General features: G+C 41.6%; 1 protein-coding gene across 8 annotated transcripts in view; it reads right to left on the reverse strand.

Annotated features, from left to right (window-relative positions):
• PINX1 (PIN2 (TERF1) interacting telomerase inhibitor 1) overlaps nt 1-26,806 on the reverse strand; it is a 74,241-nt gene that overhangs the window by 35,902 nt on the left and 11,533 nt on the right. For 7 of the 8 annotated variants that reach the window (XM_021072653.2, XM_084997816.1, XM_084997811.1 and 4 more), the window contains 2 exons: nt 22,086-22,178; nt 15,534-15,610 (listed from right to left, as the gene is read on the reverse strand). In XM_021072653.2, coding sequence (XP_020928312.1) covers nt 15,534-15,610; nt 22,086-22,178 — 170 coding nt within the window. Of the gene's footprint in view, nt 1-15,533; nt 15,611-17,347; nt 17,476-22,085; nt 22,179-26,806 lie in introns of all 8 variants that reach the window. The other variant, XR_014828471.1, reaches the window with a different exon arrangement.

Consider the following 26,806-nt stretch of genomic DNA (forward strand, 5'->3'; position numbering starts at 1 on the left):
GTTGTTGCTTTTACATCACAGGATGAACAGTCCGCTTGAGGCCCCAGAAGCCTGACCATTGCTGGGGAGATGAACAGACCTGTCTGCCCTTGCTTCATTTTCTCCAGCCTGACTCTGCTATTCACCTACTCTCTGTTCTACAGCTGCCATAAAAGATTCTAGTTCATTACCACCATATCTGCCTGGCTTATGAAAGCCTACCTTTGATAGGATCTGAAATGTACAGGTGAGTGGTCTAAGCCAGAGGAATTATGCAGGGAAAAGCACAGATATCTGGGGCAAAGCCGAGTGGGCAAGAAGCCCACCATATCTAATAGCACCCACTGCCTCTCTCAGCTGGGGTGCAGTGGACAAAACAAGATGAATGCATGAAGGCGCCTGCCATCTGAGCAAACAGCCACAGCCACAGGCTAAGAAGTCAGCTGCCAGGGGACCAGGGGACAATGTTTAAGGACCATGGATTTGAACATGGATCTTAGAACTTTTATTGAGAAAAGTAGGTTTTTTCCAAATTAGTGACTTCCAATAATGCTGACCAGGGAGCTGGGACTCCTAAAGCTCAGCAAGGTGAAATTCCTGCCTGAAGTCACAATACTCAGAAAGCCGAGTCAAGTCTGAGACCAGGTCCATACCAATTTTGTACTCTGCCCACGATCCTACACCATTTTCACATTTGATACTTCTGTTCTTTAGATTTTTGTCCTTCTGAGTTTAATTTAAGGTACATTTTCCATCTACATTTAAGGTACATTTTTCCACTGTCACTTCCACAAAGTGAGACCCTGGGTCGCAGGGATATTACCTAGAGTCTGTAACTTGGTGACTCTCCAACATTGCAAATGTACTACTGTGCCGGCCAATTTAAGGGTGACTCTGATGCTAAACTACACTGATGCAACTGGATGTCACTTCAGCGTCCCTTAAAATGTCAATGAGAAGTATTTTGTGGTTCTTTTACTGCAGGTGCTGTTTTGAGCAAACTGGGTTTCTCCTGGACATGGTTAACTAAAACAATAGAATAGAGTTATTCTACATGATCTGGTTGACAACAAAGTACATATCCTTAAGGTTACTGGAGCCTCAAAAGAAAAGGACACCACCCTCCTGTCCTTGCCTAGCAACAGTCTCCGGTCACAGCCCTGACCAAAGTACTCACTTAGCAGGACCCATATAACCAAATATGTGGACTATCAATCGCCCAACTCTCCTTTCCACCTGGCACATTCTAGGCTCAGGTAGTCACCACCTCGCCGGACAGCCTGGCATAGGCCTCTCCAGCTTCACATTTTATCATCACAGGCTCAGCAAAATAGAGACAAATGCACTTTATGCACATACTGCTACTAAAAAGTGGAATGCCCGAACATTTAAAAAACTTAAGTGAATTCTTCCTAATATCACAGATTAATCATGCCTCATTCTGCAGAGACAGAAGTAAGGTGGGAGTAAACAAAACCACACCTCAAACTCAATTTCTCATATACTAAAGAAGGAGAAATTGAATACAATCCAACTATTTGCTTGTACTTCTTATCATTGCAAAGATAATAATGTTCTTTAAATTTGCTTTACGTCTTATGAGTCTCCGAAGTGCTTTCACACACCCTGCTTCATTCATACCGTATAGAGGAGGAAATAGGAGCGCTGAGCAGCCAGTGGCCAGAGAGTAGGGTGGCACCTTAACAAGAGGTCAAGCATGGAATCCTCTCATTGCCTATGGCTGAGCTCCACCTCTATGGACCTCGATTTCCTTTTCTGAAAGTCAAGGGAAGAATCAGATGGTCTCTTTCAGGGCTAACACCCTACAACTTGTCCGAAGTCACACTTAGGGTTAAGTGACAGAACTGGGACTTTTAAAACAATCAATATACACCCTGGACTATGCCAAACCCCTTTTAATAAGTAGAAGGACTGTTATCACTCTAACGTGACCCTGGATGCTCTGAGCTTGTGATCCGTATCTCAAGAATCCTAACTACTAGACAAACAAGTTTGCTTACAAGAAAAAAGCACTTCTATCATGGAACGTGGGGATCATTCCAGCCCTATGAGAAACTCTGCAGGTCAGACTGAAAGTGGTGAAGAAAACATCGTATCGTGCAAGGAAACCACTGAAACAGAGCCAACTTACAGTCCTGCCCCTCCAATGTGAAAGGGAAGGAAAAGACACACTAAATGCCTTACATGTCATGACTGTGCCCTAATGTGAAACAAAAATGCACAACAAAGATAAAGAAAGGACCCAAAAACTTCAAAGAAAGGAGCATATAAGAAGACAGCTTAGGGGATGGGGGAACAGAGCAACAAGTCACAAATCCCATCCCATCCATGTCCAAAGAACTCCCTCCCCAGGAGTACACAGAACAACTTCAGGAATAAGCTCAGGGAGATACGAAGCCTGGGTCACCTGGGCTGGTGAGACAAACCCCTGAGACTGCATGTGGTGAGTTACTCACGCACTAAAGACAACTCTCTCAGAACTTCTCTCTCACTGTGGAAACAAGTTTCACTCCTGGAACTCCAATCAAATTCCAGGCCCAGAACAGCGCTGCATTCCACTCCTCAGTCTTATGATAAGATCATCACTCTTTGAACTTACTCCCATTCTAGGACTGCAGTATCCAAATGATGACAGAAACCTAGGAGTTACCCTACATTCCTGGGTAGGGGAGAGGGAAAAAAAATGATTTTCAATCCAGAACTCGATACCCACACAATCTGCCAGGATATTATGATAGAGATTCTCAGAACTGTACCCCTTCTCAGAAAGCTGCTAGGAGATAAGCAAGGAGATCAGGAAGGAGGCTTAGGCGGTTCGGGACAGAGGAAGTAACAGGAGCAAAGCGGAGGGGAACGTGTAGGACGACAGGGTAAGAGCAAAGCAAAGAGCCAGTCCAGGGGAGCAGGCAGAAGGGGTCCAAGGAGGGCGGTCTCCTGGGGAAAAGACTGAGCTAACAGATTACCAGGTATGTCTGACCCCGCAGAAAGTTTCTCATAGGAGGGTATGGGAAAAACTCATGGATACACCTTTCGTTGCCCTCCAGAAAACAACATAAAACTGTAACAGGAAACATAGTTATAGTATAATACTTGGCTTAGCAAGATACAAGAGTTATGTAGAAACAAAAAAAATATAAACACCAAACACTCAATTAACTAATAGGTATAATATATCAATATTTTGATGATAAAAGGCCTAAATCCTAACCTACTAAAATAAAAGTCTAGATAATGTTAAAAACAAACACATCGAGACAATCTAAGATGTTATTTTAAAATATCACAATAAATACCATAAGTAATTACCAAATAAAAACTGAAGGTGTTGTAGGGAAGGGGAGCTTAGGAGGTAAATAAGCAAGGGGTAGGACTGAAGAATGCTGTTTTCCATGATGTTTAGTGCAGAGTAATTTTTAAAATCTATGTGTATGTGTTACTTTGATTAAAAAATAGACTGGGTCACTTTGCTGTACAGTAGAAATTGACAGAACACTGTAAACCAACTATAATGGAAAAAATAAAAATCATTAAAAAAAACTAAAAAAAAAAAAAATTGCCATCAGCAGTGAAGGAAAAAAAAAAAAAAAAAATTTGGTGTTCCCATCCTGGCTCAGCAGTAACAAACCCAGCTAGTATTCATGAGGACTTGGGTTCAACCCCTGGCCCCGCTCAGTGGGCTTAAGGATCCAGTGTTGCAGTGAGCTATGGTGTAGGCCAACAGCTGTAGCTCCGATGTGACCCCTAGCCAGAGAACTTACATATGCCATGGTGCAGCCCTAAAAAGACAAAAAATAAAATAAAGTAAAACAAAATAAAATAAAATAAAAAATAAATATTTAATGAGTAATCACTCTGTGCCAGGAACTGTTCCAAATGCTTTACAGATATCATTTAATCTTCACGACAATCTATTATATGATACTGCTATTGTCCTCACTTTAAAGATGAGGAAATTAAAGCAGAGAGAGGTTAAGTAATTTGCCCAGTATCTCACTGCTAGGAACTGATGGAGTCAGGATTCAAATTCAGGCAGAGACCAGAATCTGATGGTCTCAGCTCTGAAGGAAGCCAAGAAAATTTATAATTCAAAAATTATTGTGGGAACAGCGATGTGATTTTTACCTACTGATAAGCCTAGACAGTCAAAACCAATCAGACTAACAGACACGAGTAAGGAGAAAGCATTTATTTTCTCATATCTAAAATCCTATATTTCTCTATCAACAACAACAAAACGCAGCCTAAACAGCAAGAGCAGCAGAAAAAGGAAAAGTTGGAAAAAATTGCAGCCACACAAACTACAGTTAAAAAATGACTAAGTTTCCTTGATATATGAATTTGTTGGAAAACCATTTATCAACAGCCTGTTTCTCTCCAGCCGAGTCCCTCAAGCCGAGAGCCATGTCATTCCCCTTTGACTGATTAATTAGCCAATCAGGGGACATTTTTCATTGTGAGGCATGACGGTTTATTCCAGCTAATGTTTGGTCTCTAATGGCGACATATTAAAGCCAACTCGGCTATTTTAGCCCCATGGAGTGACCAAGAGGAAAGGATAGAAGATAAATCAAAAGAGTTCCCTTCAGTTTCCCTTCAGTCCTTAATAAAACCCCCAAGGAGCAAATGGCTGGAGGAAAGATCTTCTACCTATAAAGAGAAAAAACAAAGAAAAGGAAAGGTGGGAACGCCTTCAAGCCAAGGTGGGAACGCCTTCAAGCCAAGGGGGATCCTTTCCTGTTTCTGAAGAGCAATAATTTATCCTCTGTTGATTAACAGACCACTGATAGAACAGGCACCAAAAAGTCAATATCGAGTTCTTCTTGCTTTTATCAAAAGCTGTGCTCGATAGAAAGCCTGGCTCTGTAATGCTTCTTACTCACCTGGAGTGATCTCACTGCACCTGAGTTACAAGAGGCCAGCAAGTCACCAGATCCAAGGCACTGTTTACACACGGATCTCACTCCAGTCAGGAGCTGCCCACTGCTCTACAAGTTCTCTAAGCCTCTTATCCATCTCCATGCCTGACACGCCCCAAAGCACAGAGAAACAGAAGTTGAGATATCAGAGGAATCAAGTTCCTACACAGGACAGATGTGAGCAGTGACCTGTCCTGGAGACAGGAGACACACCTTAAAACACATTTCGTATACTGCTGAGCACATGCAACAAGATAGGCCTAGACAGCTGGTCTTGGCTATGCAATTCCACTCTTAAGCACATAAAATCATCCAGCTTTCTCCCTTGCAGACCAGAATGATTACTGGTCTGTGTCTAATGAGATCACAAACGTGTTTCAGTTGCCCTGAAGAGGATCTACTACCACCACTACCATCAGTATTATTCTGTGCATTTGGAATACCTGCAGACAGGATATCAGTTGCCCCAATTCTCCATTGTCTTGAAGTCAGACTTCTTACACATCTACAGTCACATGCCTGGACCCTACAGGCATTTAAGTTTGGGACAGGGGAAAAGTTGTTTTTCATGTTATGTCTTCTTTCTCTGCCTTGTCCACTCAGAGACTCCCACCCTTGTCAGTTCAATTGTCAGTTCTCTGTAGTTCTCCCTGACATCCCCAGTAATGTTAATGTCCCCCCCGGTCTGTGTTCCCACCATGGTTAAGCAACTAAATTCAATTCAACAAAAGCTTCACTGAGAACCTACTCCATGTTAGGGAGTACCAAAAGGCTCTGCCCTCATAGGGGTTCCAGTCTACTAAGGGAAGACAGAGAGAACAAGTGACCGATGGAGTACATCAGATGGTGATGACTGCTAAGGAGAAAGATAAAGCAAAGGAGAGGGTATAAGAATTTGGGGGGTTTTGTTGTTATCGTTTGTGTTTTCAACCATAAGTAGAGTAACTGAAGAAGGCCAACTGAGATGACAACTGCGCAGACTGTGAAGGAGGCAGGGAATGAGCCATTCCATACAAGAGCCCTCTTGAAGCACGGGCGAGACAGCAAGGAGGCCAGAGGGACAAGAGCAGGGCAGGCAGGGAAAGAACAGAAGCATGGCAGGAACTGCCAGTGTGGGAGAGCCAGGCGGGGCCGGCTGTGTCACGCAGGACCCTAGGCCATTGTGAGAAATGGCCTTCTATTCCGAGGGGGACAGGGAAACTCGGGACAGTTTTGAACAAAGTAGTGGCATGATCTCAAATGCACTGTCAAAAGACCACTTGAGCTGCTCTGAGGAAAATGCACTGGAGAAAAGATTCTATCTGATACTCGGGGAGAGTTTCTTACATCATGCTCAAGATGGTTATACATTCATCTCCTCTAGCAGAGGACCATGAATTCTGCTAAGGGGCAGAGTCCCACTGTCTTCGTAGCTTCAGTAATTAGAGTGATAATCGGGACACACCAGGTATTCAATAAATCATTATCGAATGGTTAAATTTTTGTAACTTTGAAGCTTTTCTTGCCTTTCCACTATTAAGTACCAACAAACTATACTTTCTGTAGGAGAGAAGAAAACAGAACTACACATAACCTATAAGAGAGTATCTTTTGTGTCTGATTTCTGGGATATTAACAGAAATGAAGGTCACACCAGGTACAAAGAATCATCTGGGTTTAAAATGCAATACCCTAGGAAAACTAAGATGATACAGTGAATAGTTTACCAATCTCCAAGGATGTTAGGTGGTTCAGATGATTCAGTGAAAGGAAAGAGGAGGGTAGGGGTCTCCTGCTACCTCTTAAATGGACTGTCACTCAAGTCTTAGGCATTTAATTCTACTGGTAAACGCCTCCAAAGTTAAATTTTCTATGACTTCACTAGATAATTCCCTCTTTAAATGGGAACATCTTTTAAAATATCTAACTTAATATCTGAAATTCACATTAAAAATCTGTTTCTCCCTTTCTACTGTTAACAGAATCAGACTGATTTTTAGCATGATGACAGAAACAGCCCTACTTTGTACAGGACATAAACTAGATGATCCCAGGTCTTTCTGCCCTTGCAATCCATTATCTTTACATAAATAAACAAATTCTAAAGGTACTAAAACACTGTAAATCTTTTGAGAATAGGGACAGCATCAAATCCATTTTGAAGATTTTATTAAACTCAGTACCATCATCTCCATGGATACTCAATAAATGACGGTAAGAAGTTTCTATCTCAGTTTTCTTTCATTTTTTTAAAGCAATGAGTTCTGTACTCTCTAAACAAATGCCTACCCTTCTCCCCAAAATTGTACAGGACATCATATTAGAAGGAAGATTACTGCCTTTGTCATTACTTATCTTAAATACTGATTAAGACAGAACTGATTTGCTACGAAGCCCTCTATAACATGCTTCCAGATACCTTTGCCCCTAATGCCATTCTGTGAACACATTCCTATAAAATATGGAACCCGGGCCTCAACAGAACAGTTCAAATACAGTCACCAGTGCAGAAAATAGGCAATAAACCTGTTGCTTTCAGCTACTTCTAAAGCAGCTGAGGTCCTCATTCAGGATAGTTGCCATGCTGGGTATTTTGGCCTAGGTTAAATTCATGGTCAAGTCACATGTCCCAGCCTCTAAGTCAATTCTTTTTTTTTTTTTTTTGCCATTTCTTGGGCCGCTCCCATGGCATATGGAAGTTCCCAGGCCAGGGGTCTAATCGGAGGTGAAGCCGCTGGCCTACACCAGGGCCACAGCAATGCTGGATCCGAGCCGCGTCTGCAACCTACACCACAGCTCACGGCAACGCCGGATCATTAACCCACTGAGCAAGGTCAGGGATCGAACCCGCAACCTCATGGTTCCTAGTCGGATTCATTAACCACTGCGCCACGACGGGAACTCCTCTAAGTCACTTCTCATTCAACTGCTATCAAATTAGTTCTTTCCAGGTTTAAATGAAACTTTACATATCTTCTCTAAATTTCATCTATTTAATTCTGGCCAAATGTCCCAGCTGAGAGACTGTTTTGAATCTTGATTCTGTTATTCATGGTCAAAACGATGACAAGAATTACTGAAGTCGTCACTGCAGGCAAAAAAAAAGTAGAGACCTTAAATGTACTATTTAGCTTGTTTGTGGGTTTGGTTTAAATTTATCTCTAACTACAAGGTTCTTCATTATAAGATTACCTTAGCAAATACTAGGCTGGAAAGCTGCTCAATTTCTGAATGGTTGACGGGAGATCTGGGGTGAGAAGGGGGAACCAGAGTGACAGAGGTCTGCAGGAAGCAGAGAAATTCAAATTTAAGAGTCCATATCCTATAAGCCATTTTCAATATTCACACCAATTTAGACATACAGGTCATTAACATGAAAATTCAGAACTAATGAGGAAGTTCCTTCAATTCAAAGACATTTCAAGTAAAAGAAAATTTTTAAAGGGGGAGACTCTTCCCAATGATCTTCCCTATGAGGTACTTAGCATTGTTTACTGAACTAGAAGAAAGAATGGTCCAAAATACCCCCATGAATTCAAACAACTAAAAGACAGAGTCTGCTTACAAGTTCAGATTTGACAATCAGCAAGAAATGGGAAAGAAAGGGGATCTGTGATGAGAAAGGGACACAAACAATAAATAAATCATGCTTCCCCCCTCCTCAGTGGAAAGCAAGAAAAGTGATCATTAGCTGGGTATCCTGAGAGAGCATGAGAAACATTCACGAGATTTCTAATTCAATCGGGCTACTCAGGTGAAGAACTTGACAATTATTTTGCCAAAAGCCTCTGCCAGAAGCATGTTGTTTAGAGAAACAGAGTAGGAATGCTGGTAACACACTCTCAATCCTGGATATGGTTTAGGAGTATTTTCTCTAGTGATAAGGCTGAATCAGGAAACAAGCTGGATAGAGGAAGGAAACTGGGAAGGTAGGGGAGGGAAAAAAATGAGAAAAGAAAAAAAAAAAAAAAAAAAAGTAGTAGTATCAGGAAGTTCAACCAGATAGGAACTAATGGAATTTGTTTTTCAGTGTCTCCAACTCCAACTTGCAAACCAAATGAGAAAAGACACACACACCTCTAAATCCTGACAGGGACTGGCCAGCACCAGTGTCTACTGCAATTCTCAAGGGGCCCCAGTAATTTCAGTTCAATATATTGGATCATTTCTTTGTCTCCATAGAAAGTGCATACATCTCCAATTTAGGTGCACTCCAGTCCAGAGTGACTGTCTTCCCATTAACATAGTATGAAGACTGTGGGGAAAGGATAGACACAGAAATCCAACCATTCCCATGGCAGAATGGTTTATTAAAAGTTTTCTGAGCAACTGGTAGTCTGTGATGATCTCTCATCACTTGAGCAAGTAGTTCTGAGTAGCCAGCTTCACTCGGGGAACAGTGCCCCCAGGCAGCCTCTGGGGCTTGAGGGAAAACTGAGAGCTGATAAAGTCAGAGTATGGTCCCTGAAGAGAAAAGAAGGCTTTAACTTCCATGCAATGAAAAACAGTCAATGAGGGAGTTCCGGTCATGGCACAGCGGAAACGAATCTGACTAGGAACCATGAGGTTGTGGGTTTGATCCCTGGCCTCGCTCAGTGGGTTAAGGATCCGGTGCTGCTGTGAGCTCTGATCTGGTGTTGCTGTGGCTCTGGCATTGGCTGTAGCCCTGATTGGACCCCTAGCCTGGGAACCTCCATATGCCACACGTGCGGCCCTAAAAGGACAAAAGACAAAAAACAACCAACCAAACAAAACAAAACAGTCAATGAGAAGCCTGTGGAAAACTAGTCCAGAGTGAAATGCAATTTATGGCAAATGGGATTGATTTTTCAACACATAAAATGGCATAAGCAAACACTGATTCAATAATCCTTTCTCAAAACTCTACTTTGTACTCCAGTGGATTAAGCCTGGCACTGGATTGGAAATTAGCTGATGAAAATGTCCTATTCTCAGAGAAGAGAGAATTATTTACTAATTAAAACATTCACAAAGGGAAAAAATATCAAACATCAACCTTGATGCCATACAGTGTAAACCAAGATTTTTAAGATGAGTAACAAGTCCATTTTTCAAAAAGAGAAGTACAGTGAGACTTCGATTTACTGAAGCCCTCTGTGTGCCAAGCACTGAATCAGCCACATGCTGGGGACCCACAACCAGTACACCCCGAGTCCTCTCTCTGACTGGCTGGTCAGAGACTGACCTTTTTCCGACTGGTAGGGTAGATCCCTGCCCAGTCATGTGACAGATGAGAGTCCACATGTAAAAAAAAAACACAGTGGACTTATTTCTTCAGTAAATGTATAAAGGTCAGAGAGAGGATGAAGGTATAATTTAAATTTCATAAATGGATTCTAGACATCTTGGATTGTTTGTTTTGATGTGAATTTATTTTTACCTAAGTAATTCCTACTACCCTCACAAAGAAAATTTTCATTTAAGTGACTTTTTTCTTTCCTATTGGGAAGGGAATTTTTTTAAGCATAGTCCTGGATTTAAAGCTTCTTTTTGGTTCAAAGACTTCCTTGAAAATCAGATGAAAGCACTGGACTTTAAATATCTATACTTACATGCACACATGCGAATGTACAAATTCTGCATGCAATTAAAGGAGCTCACCAACCTCATCATGAGTGTACCCAGATACTGCCCAAGGAACTCCCCTATCCTGACACAGATGCCAATCTGTCACATCATGATGACACCTGGTACTTATAAATCACTTTGCAAACAATTAAAAAAATACATAAAAGAAAAAAAAGAAATCACTTTGCAGTCTGATATACTTCCAAAATTACTGAAGTAAATGATTTAACCGATAGCCTTGGACTTCAGAAACACCAAATGATCTGATTTCTACAAGGCATTTCCTAAAGACCCATGAGATAGAAGATAAAATCTAGCACAGATAAGTGCAGGAGGCAGGTCATGGAAACAATCAGCCCTTAATACCTGGGTATTGATCATTACCGACATGAGCAGACTCTGCACCAGACTGTGAGAGATCAAACAGTCCACATACATGCTATTCTATTTTGAATCAGACAATTAGCAGCAGTGACTGCTGGCGTGAGAGGTGTTGGTGAAGGGAGGGTGACTTTAATAGGGGTTGTGTGTGAGAGATGCCTATGGCGAGAGAACAGCTTTGGATCTTAATTCAGACAGTGGTTACAGGATCTGCAAACGTGACAAAGTGGCCCAGAGCCACATACACAGATCACACTGTCAGTTTCCAGGTTTTCACCTTGTAGGACAGTTACATAAGATGTAATCCCTCTGTACTAGCTTTGCAACTTCCCATGAAATCTATAATTATTTCAAAATAAAAAGCTTAAAGAAAACAAAAAGCAAAAAATAACCCTCCTGACTGGTATTAATCACGGGGTGCTCATGTTTTTTAGATATAAATATATTTAGATCATTAAATTCATTTGAGAGGCCAGAAAACATACAGGTAACACGTCACCTATGATCCAAGAACTCCAGCTAGCTTGTTCTTAATTCAGCTTGCCTATGACAAAGGAAAATGTTCCCAAAGCTGGCCCAGACATTTGATAATGCACTTCTGATGTTCATTACAGTTCAATTCTGACTGAAAGCAATGTAGTGAAGTTTTGAATTTTTTTTTTTTCTTTTTAAGGCTGCACCTGTGCAATATGGAAGTACCTGGGCTAAGGGTCAAATCAGAGCTGCAGCTGAGGCCTACACCACAGCCACAGCAAGAATGGTTTGGAGTCACATCTGTGACCTCTATCACAGCTTGCGGCAACACCGAATCCTTAACCTGCTAAGCGAGGCCAGGGATCAGACCCCCATCCCCATGGCTACTAGTTGGGTTCTTAACCCGCTGAGCCACAATGGGAACTCTGAAGTTTTGAAATTTGATCTCTGATTTTTAGCAAAATGAGAATCGACAAAGTTATGATAAAGTATTTAACTACTTATGTCTCTGACAAAAATCTCAAATAAAACTTACAACTAAATCATTTAAATGTAGATTTAAAAAAAAATGCAAAACAAAGTTAATTAACACTGGCAGCAGTGTGGTACAGGGTTAAAAACACTGGCTTTGGACTCAGAAGGACCTGGATTTAAAGCCCATTTACTCTACTTTGGAGGCTGGTTACAACCCTTCCTGATCTTCAGTTTCCTCCCTGCTAACAAGGTGAAGATGATGCCACTTCACAGGACAGTTCTGAAGATTCAACGGATAACATCCTAAGTGTCCATCCAGCACAGTGCCTGGCACACAGATGCTTCAAAAAGCCATAGTTTGCAAGATGCTAACAGCCAGGGGTTAGAGAAATCAGCAGGTTGGGCTGAGAGGTACGACGCAGCCCAAGCCCAGTGTGCACCCACCCAAGGTTCTCTCAATCTAGACACAAAAACAAGCTCAGTATCTGTACCTATCCAGCACCCAGTGAGGTACTAGTGCTTTAACATTTCAAACTGCTACGGTTTCTGGGACTCTTCCGAATCTGACCTCCAGCTGCACACCTTGGCCTTGGCAATGCCAAATATAACTTGAGGCCAATGTTGCTATGGGGTCAAGAGAGTAAAACAAAGCAATATTCCTTCCAACTGAATACAGGAGCCAAAAGAAGTTGTATTTTCAAACACATCTGATCAAAGGACTTCTGCCTTGGCTATAAGGGCTGTTGTAACTAATATGTAAGGTTTCTTAGCAACAGTTTACTTAGCAACAAGGAAGGTGCAGGTGTGCCTCAATAAAAGCAAACTCAATAGGTGAAAATCCATATGTGTATAAAAGATAAATTTAAAAGTGACTGCTTTACAGACTTGATTTGGTGTCTAAAAATGTGCTTACATTTAAATACACACTATCTCATAGACACATGCAGGTATGTGTGAAATGTGAGCTACTGCAGACACCCTACACGCTCACTGTGGTACCTGTAGCACAGCATGACCAGCGGCAGCAGCAGTGTCCGGGGAGCCCCTCAGAAATGCAGAATCTCCGGCCCCATCCAACCCTCATGAAACAGAACCCACAGCTTAACAAAATCCCAGAGGTGTACACATGAGGATTGAGAACTCCTGCTCTAGGGAACATTCCTGACACTAGGGCCAGAAGCTCTACCTACAAAGTTATCTGTCAGCACTTCTGCTAGTGACTCTCAATCCTTTTTTTTTTTTTTTTTTTTTTTTGCTTTTTAGGGCTGCACCTGAGGCATATGGAGGGTCTCAGCCTAAGGGTCTAATTGGAGCTACAGCTGCCAGCCTACCACCACAGCCACAGCAATGCAGGATCCAAGCCGTGTCTGCGACCCACACCACAGCTCATGGCAACGCCAGATCCTTAACCCACTGAGAGAGGCCAGGGATTGAACCTTCGACCTCATGGTTCCTAGATGGATTCGTTTCCGCTGTGCCATGATGGACACTCCCCAATCCTTACTCCTCATTACACACAGAATAAACACCTGAATCATCTGGGTAGGCTTTTTTCCCCCCTTTTAATTAAAAAAAAAAAAAAATTCTCTCTCTTCTAATACTGATGCCCAGACCCTAATCCAAACTTTGGATTTCGCTGACCTGGAGTGAGATCCTGACAACAGCATTTTTTTTAAAGCTCCTGAGGCCACTCAAGTGCAACCATTTTTGGGAAGAACGGCCCTCAAGCAGGAGCTGCTCCCTGAGAGAATGCAGCGTCACTGACAAGCAGGATCTTAAATGCATCATCAGAGCAAGAGATATGCCTGGATATAATTCTTGCATAAAACACATAATTACATCAAGATTGGTCTTCTCCACACCAAGTGTACCAAGACAGATTTTTCCTCGGTTACCACTAGGGAACTGTTTCTGGAACTCCTCAAACACAAGGGAATGGCTTACTTTAACGTGATCACAAGTGACTACACCACCAAAAAAGTCAGGTAATGCCACAGAGTGTTGAGAAACCTCATGGCATCTAACACCAGAAAGACCCCAAAGAGATGTTGGCCAGCAGATTAGAAATCTCTAATCTCCCACAACGAAAAGCTTTCCTGTGCTTACTACATATATCCTTTTAAAGTTCTACCAAAAGCCCATAAATAATATTTTCTTTCCTGATCTGTCAATTGTATGATTTCTAGGAGGGTGCTGGAAAAGACAGGGGTTGCAGGCAATGGAGACTGGCAGTAGGGAGACCAAAAAAGGCAAGAATTTAGAAAAGCCAGTGCAGTGGGAAAGCAAGTCAGAGAGAGCTGGACAGAAAGGTCATCGTCAGGCATCCAGGGAGGGATGTGGGGCTGAGGTGGGGGCGCAGGGGGTGGCCAGGTTTGGTTTTAGGCAGATCAGGGCCAAGAGAGGATCCCCAAGGATCCTGAGTTTACTGAGGATGGTCGGAGGAGAGGGGTTCGAGAAGATGGAGGTAAGTCAGATGTGAAGTTCCTGGTGAACAAGGCAGGGGCCTGATCTGTGTCACAGAGCAACCACCGAGGGGCAGAGTTGTGACAGAAGCAGGGTTGTCTGATAACCCTGGCTCTTGCCAACAGTCTTTTGGGAGTGAAGCCTCCACTGGGGTCTGACATCAGGACACCTCCTTCCTGGGACCCACCTACCTCTGCCATGAGTCAGCAGAGACCCACAGATACCAGCGCTCAGGAGGCCTTGGGGCCCAGAGTCCCTTTCTAGGCCTGTTCCCTCTGTCCTTGCTGCTAAACATGTGGGGGCAGAAAAGTGATAAAGGACTAGGAGCCTAGTCCCAACCTACAAAGGAAATCACCAAATTTCCAATAAATGGTAATTCTCCAGTCTTTGAAAATAATATTAAGTAACAAATAGCTACCATCCTGGAAAATTCTCTGTCAAGTCTGGAGGAATGTCAGAAATAAATGGAACAGGTCTATTTTGCTCTACAGTCATCAGGGCCTTGATGAGGAACCAATAAAGGAACATAAGCCTGACACATCAAATTAGCCGAGTTACAGTTGTTGCAACCAGATTTTTGTAGATAAGACCAATTTAAAATAATTGTATTGCACTATCTCCAGAAATACTAATTTCAAAAATTCAAGTATTTTGACATCCAAGGTTATCTCTTACAGCTGGAAATGGCACAAAAACCTTTGTGCTGTATCACATAGCCCAGCTTAATAGTCAGGATTATGAATGATGGATCTATCCCTTTAGGGGGTAGCTGAGGCACTCTATTCTTAATCTTCTAGTTTGGAAATAAACAATACTCCACAGTGGCGGAAACGTAACATCTAAATTCCTGCCAGATCCTCCATGCCGAGTCAACACTACCTCAAAGTGCTTTTAAGGCGGAAGGGCCCAGGACTAGAGTGCACGTCTGATATTCTTCCTCCCTAAACATTTCCAGCCGTGCTGATGGGACAGGCACAGCCCTTTGCATCTATCAGTTACAGGCATCCTTCCTGGAGTTTAGGCCAGTCCTCACACCAGGAGAAAAAACCCAGATAACACACACTCTGTTTCCTTATAATACAGATCATCCATCAAGTACCAGTATTAAACGGATCACACCTAGCCCTTGCATGAAGCCTGCAAAAGGTTTTTTGGTATAAGTCTGGAAAGTACTGTTAATAATAAATATATATAGTTCAACACAGTGTTGAAAATCAGCTTTGAAATACCACATATCAATTGCATGGGGCTTCATACCTCAGGAGTCTTCTTCTTCTGCCTTTTTCCAAAAATGCAGTCAAGATCTGTTTTGCTCCGAGATGAGAGATCCTTCCCTAGAAGAACAACAAGATGCTTGTCAGTAAGACTTTCTTTCCCAAGTAAGGAGGACAAATAGGAGACTCCTGAAAGCAAGATGGGTTTTGGAAAACAAAGAAACAATTTTGAAAACTACTGACTTTCTGTTTCCTCTTCACAGATTATAACCGTTTAATTAATAAATATAATTAAATTTTAAAATCACATAAGTGAACCAGAACCACTGACTTTCTCTTAATGGCAGGAAAAACCTAGATCATTTAGATCAATAGGAAAACTAAATTCTAAAGCTAGCTCTACTCCTGGTATGCCCTCAAGGGATGCTTTCTGGGTCTCTGGGTTCACCGTTTCTAAAACAGCTCTCATTTAGTTCAAGGAGACATGAGCTGCTTACTTAGGATTATAAAATGCAGAATAAAAAAAAAAAATGCTAAGATAGATAGCTCCAAAACTTCACATGCACCATGAATGAGAATATATTGTATATAACACATAGAAACTCAACATTAATTGAATGAATGAAAAAAATTTAAATAAATACAAACAAAACTGTATTACGGTGAAAAGATTTCAGATTTTTTTTTAATTTTGCTTATGCTATAGTGATACCATTTTAAAATAAAAAGGATACCTAATAAGAGCAGGAAATTAAACAGCTTCTGGCAAAGGTGGTGTCCAAAGGATCCATGATTTTATGAAAAACACTAAACTCTTTAACTTCATTTCAAACCCACAAACCAACTAATTTAAAATTCAGTTCTTTGGAATTTCCACTTCTACCAATAATACACTGTGAGTAGTGGACCAAATCTACTCCCATTTGTCAACTTCATTGTAAATGCGTTTTAAAATGGAACCACTACATACAAAGTCTTGAGGTTCTGGGGGAGTGAGGTGCTGGGTCAGATGCAGGCATTTTTGTTTTAAGCTGGAAGCCTGAGTTCCACTGCACAGACTCACTTGTCTTCTTGGCTTCCTGCAACAAACTGACTTGGGAAAGTAATGCCATGACCCAGAGTGTTCTAGTTCACTGACCTCACTGACTATCACTGGGGCATGCAAATATGATACTGCTCAGTGAGTCCATGAAATTAAAAAAAAAAACAAACATTCTCCGATTTAACGCAAAACCAGGTGCCAAAACCAGTTTCCTAGGCTGCAGACCAGATTTCATGGGTCTAGCGAGACCGGTTCCTGCCAGGAGTGCCCATGCCTGGGCGCCTTCGCACTGCTCTCACCTCTCTTCCTGGGCTGCAATGAAGCTGCCCAGTCCTAGCTGGTTATAAAGTAGGACCCAGAAAGAAGGCCCCCAAGGAAACCTACTCAAGAACAAAATAAAGCAGATCCCAGATAGGAACTCAGAAAATGAGCCAGAAAAGCAGGGAATAAAACTGGCCACAGTGGGAGGAAGTGGACCACCCCAGGAAGTTTAGCGATCTATTCTGAGTTCTGTCATCGGCATAACCCAACCCTCACTGCAAGGCAGTATCTAGTTCAGAAAAAGGAGTTGTACGGAGTTCAAAACATGTAGCAGCCACCCCTCCATAAGCTAGCTTCTGGAATGGAAAAGATACCCTAAAAGGAACCAAATTAAGATCTCTTTTATAGCAAGTGAACTGAAAAGAATGTTGGTGGGATTAGGGGAGGATACATGCAAGATGATTCTAAAACAGGACGTCAAAACATGAATGCGTAGAGATTAAAAACAAATCTAAAAATCAAAGGGAAAGCGGCCAAACTGTTGGAGAATGTACCAAGGAAGGTGCAAGTGTTTCTAAAGTTTTGGTGATGGGTTCTTGTGTCAGAAATTTTATCCTTTAGCAAAGTTCACTTAAGTAAATGTAGAAACCAGGATTGTTACAGGCCTTGCTCTGGATTTGATCTGGAAAACAAAACACAGAGAAGAATTAAGAGTCAGAGACCAATGGAAAGGAACTTAAAGGTAGATAAAAATGTGAAGATGGAAGCGATACTGAAACAGTTATTAGGTAATGGTCCTGGCTAATTTCTAAGTGTTATAGAATTACAGCCCCTTTTCAATAAATATACATAATGAGTTTGAAAGTCACTGACTTCAGTTCTGAATGATGGTCAAATCACAGCAAATACTGTTGATAAACTTGTCTCTTAGAGAAAATGACAATCAAAAAAATTGAAGAGAACAGGAAATACATGTTATTTGCCTGGATTTGGTTTATCAACCTACCAGTCTTCAATTCTTCAATTAGCCATAACATTTTAAGAACCAAAAAAAAAAAAAAAAAAGGATGCCAGTAGCCCAGCTGATATAACAAAGTCCATGAAAGGATGATCCGATACTTTCAGAGAACAGCACTTCATTTATGATTATTTTGGCTGTTTTTCTAATAATGAGGACTATCAAGTGTTCCTGTCTACCAGAGCAGCAAACCGGGAGAAAGGAACATGACCGCTGTAGCCACACACACAGCCCACATGGGTAGCAAATAAAACCATAAAAAATAAACCTAAGAACTTTGAAATCATGGAGATTTGGAGCCTTTTAGTTTCAAGGGCAAAAGTGAGATAGAGCTGAACATGCCGTAAGGTGGAAACTATATTAGAGCACTGTATTATAACCAGGGTTCAAAAAACCCAAGTTTTTCTATGCAGAGTAAAAGGGCAAGGGTAAGGAAATGCAGGTTTGAGAAATATGTTTGTTAAAGAAAAAACACTGACAGTTTCTGTAGGTAGCGTCGCTTACTTACAAATTTTTTTGCATTCTCCAATCAAGAAGGATTAAAAAATATTCTATTTTAATCTTTTTTAAATGAAAACACATCAGACAGATAATAAGCCGAGGATGGAAGATTATATCAACTCCATGGAAAGGTTAATGATGTGAATAAACCAGGAAACCTGAAAGAATCAGAATAGAGGGTGAAATGAGACCCTCATAACCAATAATAAGACAGTTGGGATTTTTTACAAGCTTGCGAAGGTGCTACTTTATTTACATTTAAATGTCAAAAGAGCCAGAACCAGAAGAGGAAACACCCATGGCCAGCAGAGAATGAATGACTGTGGGGAGTCTGCCAGGCCAGGAACACTAGTCTGGTCTAGACTCTAGGGCCAACGACAGGGACACAGGCTGTGAGTGTAGTTTCCTTTTTTTAAGAAACAAAATATCACAAATCGTCACCGGAATAAGAAGTCTGATAAGTAATCACAATGAAGCTGCCCAAGTACAGTCTATACAACCTTCCACTGCTGCACGACTGAGGGGAAAAAGCAATGCTCTCTCGACAACTTCTCACTGTATAACATTAAAAACCCCAAAATGGCTTCGGAAAAATTGATATTTCCCCTTTTTTTCCTTCACTGAAGATACGACCTCACCAAACATTTTTCCAAATAAAAAGAAACCACCATTTAAACAAATATGGATGAAACTAACATTTTGAAATTGTGAAAAAAATTATGTCAAATTTAAATGATAAACTTGGGATTAGAGAAAGGAATAATTCTGTATCAGATCTAAAATGCTAGAGCCAGTATTTAGGCAGTAGCAAATTTTACAATGCTATTTGCTACTGTATTCTCTCCAAGTGAATTTTTTTTGCATCTTTTTAGGGCATATGGAGGTTCCCAGGCTAGGGGTAGAATCGGAGCTGTAGACGTCAGCTTATACCACAGCCACAGCAATGTCAGATCTGAGCCGTGTCTGCAACCTACACCACAGCTCATGGCATTGCTGGATCCTTAACCCACTGATCAAGGCCAGGGGTCGAACCTACACCCTCATGGATACTAGTCAGATTTGTTTCTGCTGAGCCATGATGGGAACTGCTGAAGTGAAACTTTTATCTTCACTCTTCACACCAAGTTAAGTAAAATGCCATCTTCCCATGGTTTAGCTTCCTGGACCACTAATGAAGTTACAATCTGATGAGTGAATCATCATCATCAAATAAGTGAGTTTTTAAATAATTACCAGCATATTCATGAGCTAAAACCCTTGTTGTCCATTAGGCTGAACAAACCAAAATTTCCACATTTGGCACCCTTTCTGTTAAGTTCTAAAACAGAACCTATTTTAGAACTCAAGAATGACTTAAAAATCTTTCTTCATTTTACAGAAAAGGACACTGGGGCTGAAAGAAGGGAAGAGGTTAAGTGATTTGAGAGAGTCACAGCCAGAACACAGCTTCCTGTGCCCTAAGATAGTCCACCTTGGAGGAAACAGGGAATTTATCATTCATATCCAGTGACAGCTGTTCTACAAGGAAAGATTTCTTCTAGTAGATGAAAAAACTTTAAAATAAACTTTCACTGTGGATTGTTAAGATGGATGGGAAGTGATTATTTTCCTCACTACCTGCATTTCTGCCTCCTCCAATCTTTTCTGCTTATTCTCAATCTGCATTTCCTCTATTTTCTCACTCAATCACCCCTGCTACCTTTGTGACAATATATCTTGAATTATCTTCCATGCACACCAATGCACCCCTTCTCCCCAAGCAAGGCTTAAAAAAAAGCAAACTTCATTTTATCTTTTATTTATTATTTTTTGGCCATGTCTACAGCAGGCAGAAATTCTGGGATCAGGGATCAAACCCGAGCCACCGGGTTTGATCCCTAACCCACTATGCCACCAGGGAACTCCAAACAAATCTCACTGCAAAAGAGAGAAAATGAAGGCACAATATACCAAGCAAGTTGATAACATCACCTGGCAAGGGGGTGGTATAAACAGAAATAGAAAGAGGATACTCCTGGCATCCATTAGATTAAAGTAGATTAAAGAGGTTTATCCCGGCTTCCACAAAGCTTCAGATGAAGTCATGCATGTAGTCAGCGACTAAAAGAAAATGAGAAGATTCTACTTGCAAAAGTGAAAGCGCAAAAGGCTGCCAAACCATCCACACATTAGAGGGCACTCTTCCACTGTTTTTTTTGTTTTTTTTTTTCTATAGGGACTAATGAAAAGGAGGGATATTTAAGGAATTGGGTATGAAGTGACGGTTTAGCTTCTCCTGAAAAGGGCTAAGGGGCCAACAAGGGCTGTTTTCTGTTCTGCAACATGTAAGGGTTAGAGAGAAACCCTGCCTAGAAGCTATGAAAACCACAAAGGTTCTCTCCTGAGAGAAAGCAGAGGAGCTGACACGCATTGTGGGGAGAGGGGAAGGGAAGCACCAGTCTCCCCTTGTGAGCCCAAGCCAGTCAGCTCTCAACTCTCCTCAGCTGTGCCATAAGCTCTTCCCCAAATCAAGCCTAGGCTACCTTTTGGGATCCTGACTCCAAATGAGAATCACCATTAACAGTTTAGAGAAGTGGTAGTTCCAGCTACCACTACTATTAGCAGCATCCAGGAGTCAAGGAATTCCCAATCATGGCAACAAGACTAGAGCAAAGAGATGTAATGTTCTTGACTCATAGAGGTAGAAACACACACCAACTCTCCCAAAGATGAAGCATCAGATGGTAACTAGATAACATAATTATCACCATACTTACACTTTTAAGTATATAATGTAACAAATTGGGTTTTGTGCCTGGAGAGCACCCTTACTGTGTAACATTGTTCTACAGGAAAACATCTGGGGAGTTAACCAGTCCAAGTTAAATGGTTTCTTACCAATGCAAGACTGCCACCTGGTGGTTAAAGAGGACAAATGCACCCACCATTGATTCCTGCCCACCTCCACCCCCCGACAGCGCTGTGAAGGGAGTGGGGAGGTGGAGGAGAAGGAAGGCATGTTTTCTAACGCTATCTGCAAGGCCCATGGAATGTCTTAGTTAACACTACAGGAAGTGGACAAACACTATGGAATAATATGAGAGTTAACTCAGGAGGGAGATATCTCACACTGGCTATCTCAATATAGAGCATAATTCTCTACATTGGCACTTTTTTTTTTAGGAGCTATTCAATACCAACATTAAGCTCTGAAAAACAGGAAAATGTAACTAAAAACGCTGAGCAATAAATTTAAATTATTTTCTGCTTTAGCCATATAAAGTCTCTTCACTCTTCTATACAGTCAATTAACATCTGCATTCAACTTTGCCAAAGGACTTACACGTGGGCCTGAAGCTGAATCTAGGGTCTGTCTCAGAGCAGATCAATCTCCATCTGCACTTCTCATGGCAACTTGTGTGCCAGTCACCCCAGGACCACTCTGGACTGACCCAGTCAACCCAGCGCCACTCTGGATCAATCTAGTTAGCAGTTCATCCTTCCCTATTTTGTACCTAAAACATGTAGGTTCGCAGACTAGAGGTTGAACTGGAGCTGTAGTTGCTGGTATATACCATGGCCACAGCAACACAGGATCTGAGCCACATCTTTGACCTGCACCACAGCTCACTGCAATGAAGCATCCTTAACCCACAGGGCAAGGCCAGGGATCGAACCTACATCCTCATGGATACTTCATTTCCACTAAGCCATGATGGGAACTCCGAAGAGCTAAAAATGCTTTAAGAAACCCAGTGTGAACACATTTCAAACAAACAAATGCTTAATTTTACCTTTTGTGAATTTCATATAATGAACACGGTTTTTGGAGATTTTGGACTTCTCTTCAAGGCTGAAAGATTTCTTTTCCTTGTTGTCTGAGGAGTCTTTGAAAAAAAAGATAAAAAGCATTATGTTAAACTCTTGGCATCCCATTTTCATTCTCTTGCAGTGACATAGTCTTATTTAAACAAAATCTTTAGGAACACTATCGCTTATGGAATTCTAATCAAATGATAGAAATATTCTTAAACTGTGTTCTGTGGATCAGGCAAGGCTATTCTCTAGAAGTTTATAACATCCTGGAGGAAGAAAAATGAAAACTATGAAAACTTGGGTTCACACAAAAACTTTCACATGAATGTTCACAACAGCCTTAATTGTGATAGTAAAATACTGGAAATAACCCCAAATTCCTTCAGTGGGTGAATGGCTGCGCAGATACTGGAACCTACTCCGCATTAAAGTGGAAGAAGCTATTGATACTGTGCCACAAGCTGGAGGGACTTCAAGGGTGTCATGCTTAAGTGAAAAAAGCCAATCTACACACTGCATCATCCACTCAGACCATAACATTCCCCAAATGACAAAACTACAGGGATGGAGAAGAAATGAAGGGTTTTGGAGGACAAAGATGAAAGCAGGGTTAGGAGGTTGGAGGGGTAGAAAGTGGTATAAATACAAAGAGGCAACATGAGGCAGCTCTTGCCTGGTGATAAAGTAATTCTGTATCAATTTTGGTGGTGGCTACATGAAACCATACCCCTAATAAAACTGCACAGAACCACACACACAGAGGAATGCATGAAGGATTAAAAAAAAAAAAAAAAATGGTGAAACTGAATAAGGATCTGTGATCTAGTTAGCAGTCAACATTAGTGTCAACTTCCTGGTTTTGATATCATGCTACAACTATATTAGATATCGCCACTGGGGGAAACCGGGTAAATGGTACTCAGGACTCTTTCTACTACTATTTCTACAATTTCCTGTAAGCCTAAAATTGATCCAAAATTTAAAAATCTGGACTTCCCTTGTGGTGCAGCAGATTAAGGATCTGGCATTGTCACTGCATCCACTTAGGTCACTGCTGTGCCATGGGTTCAATACCTGCCTGGGAACTTTCATATGCTACGGATGCAGTCAAAAAATCAAATAAAAAGTTCTTTGAAAAAGTGAATAAAGGTAAGACAATTAATGATAAACAAACAAAAAAAACAGATCAGATATGATAATCAGGCAGAGTGTGAAGGCACAGAGCTGGCACTGAGTCACTGCCTCAAACACCAGATTTCACTGAAGGCTCGCCTTCAAGGGCAAAAACAACAAAAGCAAATCATTTAGGAATAAACTCAGGTGGTTATTCCTTTGACAAAAGAGGAAAATGTGACCCAGAAAGTAGTCCGTTGCCTGAAATATCAGAGCAAGTAGATCTGGGGTAAGAGTCTAAGTATTATAACTAGCTGTCTGTATTCTCTCATCTTTATCTACCTGTCAAGTTCAGGTAGCAAAAAGAGATCATATATGGTAGAAAAGAGACTGAAATTCCCTTTAGTTACATCATAAAGAAATATAAACATGAGCCGGGGGGGGGGGGGGGGGGGCAGAGCAGCCAAGGACATCATTCATATCACAAGGCTACTAGCACCCTCTACTGGTCTTAAGGTGGAACTTAACCTATAGATTAGTAACTAGCTGTCAATGATGCTCCTTTTCTTTTTGTTTGTTTTTTTTTGTTTGTTTGTTTTTTGCTATTTCTTGGGTCGCTCCTGTAGCATATGGAGGTTCCCAGGCTAGGGGTCCAATCGGAGCTGTAGCCACCGGCCTACGCCAGAGACACAGCAACGCGGGATCCGAGCCGCATCTGCAACCTACACCACAGCTCACGGCAACGCCAGATCGTTAACCCACTGAGCAAGGGCAGGGACTGAACCCGCAACCTCATGGTTCCTAGTCGGATTCGTTAACCACTGCGCCACGAAGGGAACTCCTGATGCTCCTTTCTTACGTACAGAGACCACAGCCTGTGTAGGGGAACCCAAGGACAGGGCTGCAAAGGACAGATTCCACCACTTGGAATCTGTTTTGCACTCACCACCTTCCTTCCTGACAAATAACACAGGCTTCCGTGAGTCACTTTCAACACTTCACTGACCACCATGCTTCTAGAAACCCAACAAGAAGGAGAAGGCCCAGCCACAGTGAGTGTGCTCAATCTGGGTGTCAACACTAAGCGGGCCCGTCCTAAACCAGTTTTCAAAGCTACTCCAACAGCATTTCCCAGTTAGGAAACAGCAATCATGATACCATCAAATTGGGAAAAAAAGTAACTTTCCAGCTCTCACTGTCAAATCTCAAAAACCTGCTCTTCCTTTTCCATAACTTCAACAATGATTCTCACAATTCCTTCCTTTATGGAATCTCAGAGTTGATAATTCCTAGGTATCCCTATTCGCTGAAAAGTTACAATGCATTTTTCTGACTCAGTACATCAAACGAGAAAGTTATGATACCAAACAAACTGAGAATTTTCCCTGCTCAAGAATGAACTGTGGATGCCTCTAAGGAAAAGAGACCAGACTCAAAAGCTTCTGCCTCAATAACTGTGGCCACAGCAAAGGCCACCTCAAGTCTGAAAGCTTAATCACATCACTGAACTCGTTTAGGAAAAGTGAGTGCCATTTATACAATACCCCAGATAATCATTAAGGTAGAAGTGATTGGGTGATTCCTGACACCCAAGTTGCTATACCTGCTGCACTTTACCTTCATTTCAGGTTTAACATGACAAACTACACTTATCATGTTTTACCTCAAGACCACTAGAACCCATGCAATTTTTAGAAATCTCTTATTATGACAGATATTACCATACACAGGAGTACTTGAAGTCTATACAATGACTTATGAAGCAAACTCCCTGTAACCACCTCTTGGATTAGAAAACACAACATTGCCTGTATCTAAAAGCATCCAGGACCCCTGTGCCCCTTCCTCCTGCAACAGGGTTTCTCCATTTCTGAACTACTGCATCTGGGGCAAGGGGCAGAGGCATAGCTGTGCTGTGCCTTGTAGGGTGTTTCGCTGCATCTCTGGCCTCTGCACACAAGATGTCAGTTAACACCCCCAGCTGTGATCACCAAATGTCTACAGATATTGCAGAATAGCCTTGTGGGGCAAAAATCCCCCTGGTTGAAAGCCACTGTACTAACAGTAACCATTAGCCTGATTTGGAGGGTAACCACCCTTCCCTTCACTTTTCATTTTGGTTTTAACCATTTCGGAGAGAAGCGGGGGACTGGGCAGCAGCCACAGATAGTGCCTAGTACGCAATGTACCTGTGTAATGCCAACTAGGTCATGAAACAGAACATGAATGTCATCCCAGGAGTTTCCAGGAGCCCCTTCTCTACCCAGAGCCCTCCATCTCCCCAAAGTAATCACTATTGTGATTTTCACTATACAGTACTCAGGTCCTTGTGTTTTAAAAATTTACCACCCAAGTATGGTACCTAATATCAGATTTTTGCCTGCTCTCTGAAGGTCTGTGTTAAGTGGAGTCATCTTACATGTTACATGTCCCACTCCAGTCAACATTAAATTAATGAGACTTTTTTATACCAGAAGCAAATTACAGCCTGTGGGCCAAATCCAGCCCACCACCTGCTTTTGCAAATAAAATTCTATGGGAACACAGACACATCCACTTGTCTATATAGTTGTCTCTTGTTGCTTTCACATCCTAACAGCCAAGTTGAATAGTTCTGACAGAGATGCTATGATCTGCAAAGTATTTCTATCTGGCCCTTTGTGGAAAAAGCCTGCTGACCCTTGCTCTATACTCTCACAAGTAACTACACTTTATTCTTCATTTCTTTGCATTTACAGACATGGGGGTTTACTTTTCCATTCTATTGTTGGTGGACACCTGGGATCCTGCAGATAATCTTTTAAGTATTCTTTCCTTCTAACAGAAGTACACCCTTGAAAATTTCCTTTGTTTAGGGTCTACTGGTGGTAAACTTTTTGCCTGAAATTTTATCCTTGAAAGATATATTTGCTGAATGTAAAAGTCTAGTCTGTCAGTTATATCTGCCTCAATATATAATTCCAATATCTTTCACCTCCCATTGTTAATAACTCTGCTTATGTTTATAACTGCTGTTTCTTTGCAAAAGCAAAGAATATAATAATTATATTTTCTCTGACTGCGTTAAGAATTCTCTCTCTCTCTCATGTTCAGGATGGTCTGCTCTGATGGCATATTGTCACACAGTTATTACATCTGCAAGTGAAAAATTTTTTTTTTTTTTTTGTCTTTTTTTTTTGTTGTTGTTGTTGTTGCTATTTCTTGGGCCGCTCCCGCGGCATATGGAGGTTCCCAGGCTAGGGGTTGAATCGGAGCTGTAGCCACCGGCCTACACCAGAGACACAGCAACGCGGGATCCGAGCCGCATCTGCAACCTACACCACAGCTCACGGCAACGCCGGATCGTTAACCCACTGACCAAGGGCAGGGACCGAACCCGCAACCTCATGGTTCCTAGTCGGATTCGTTAACCACTGCGCCACGACGGGAACTCCTGCAAGTGAAAATTTTTAATATAATCTGCATGGAGTCACAGTCAATTTTCTAATTCTGTGGACTTGCTTTATCACCAGTTTTAGATAGTCCTCAGCTCTTATCTCCTTAAATACTGCAGCTACTCTATTCTTTCTCTTCTTTGCGCTACTGA

Source organism: Sus scrofa, chromosome 14 (genome assembly GCF_054392235.1).
Source record: "Sus scrofa isolate SSC_HxYL_T2T_F1_AM1 chromosome 14, Sscrofa_HxYL_maternal_Yorkshire_Landrace_v2.0, whole genome shotgun sequence".
Classification (NCBI taxonomy): Eukaryota; Metazoa; Chordata; class Mammalia; order Artiodactyla; family Suidae; genus Sus; species Sus scrofa.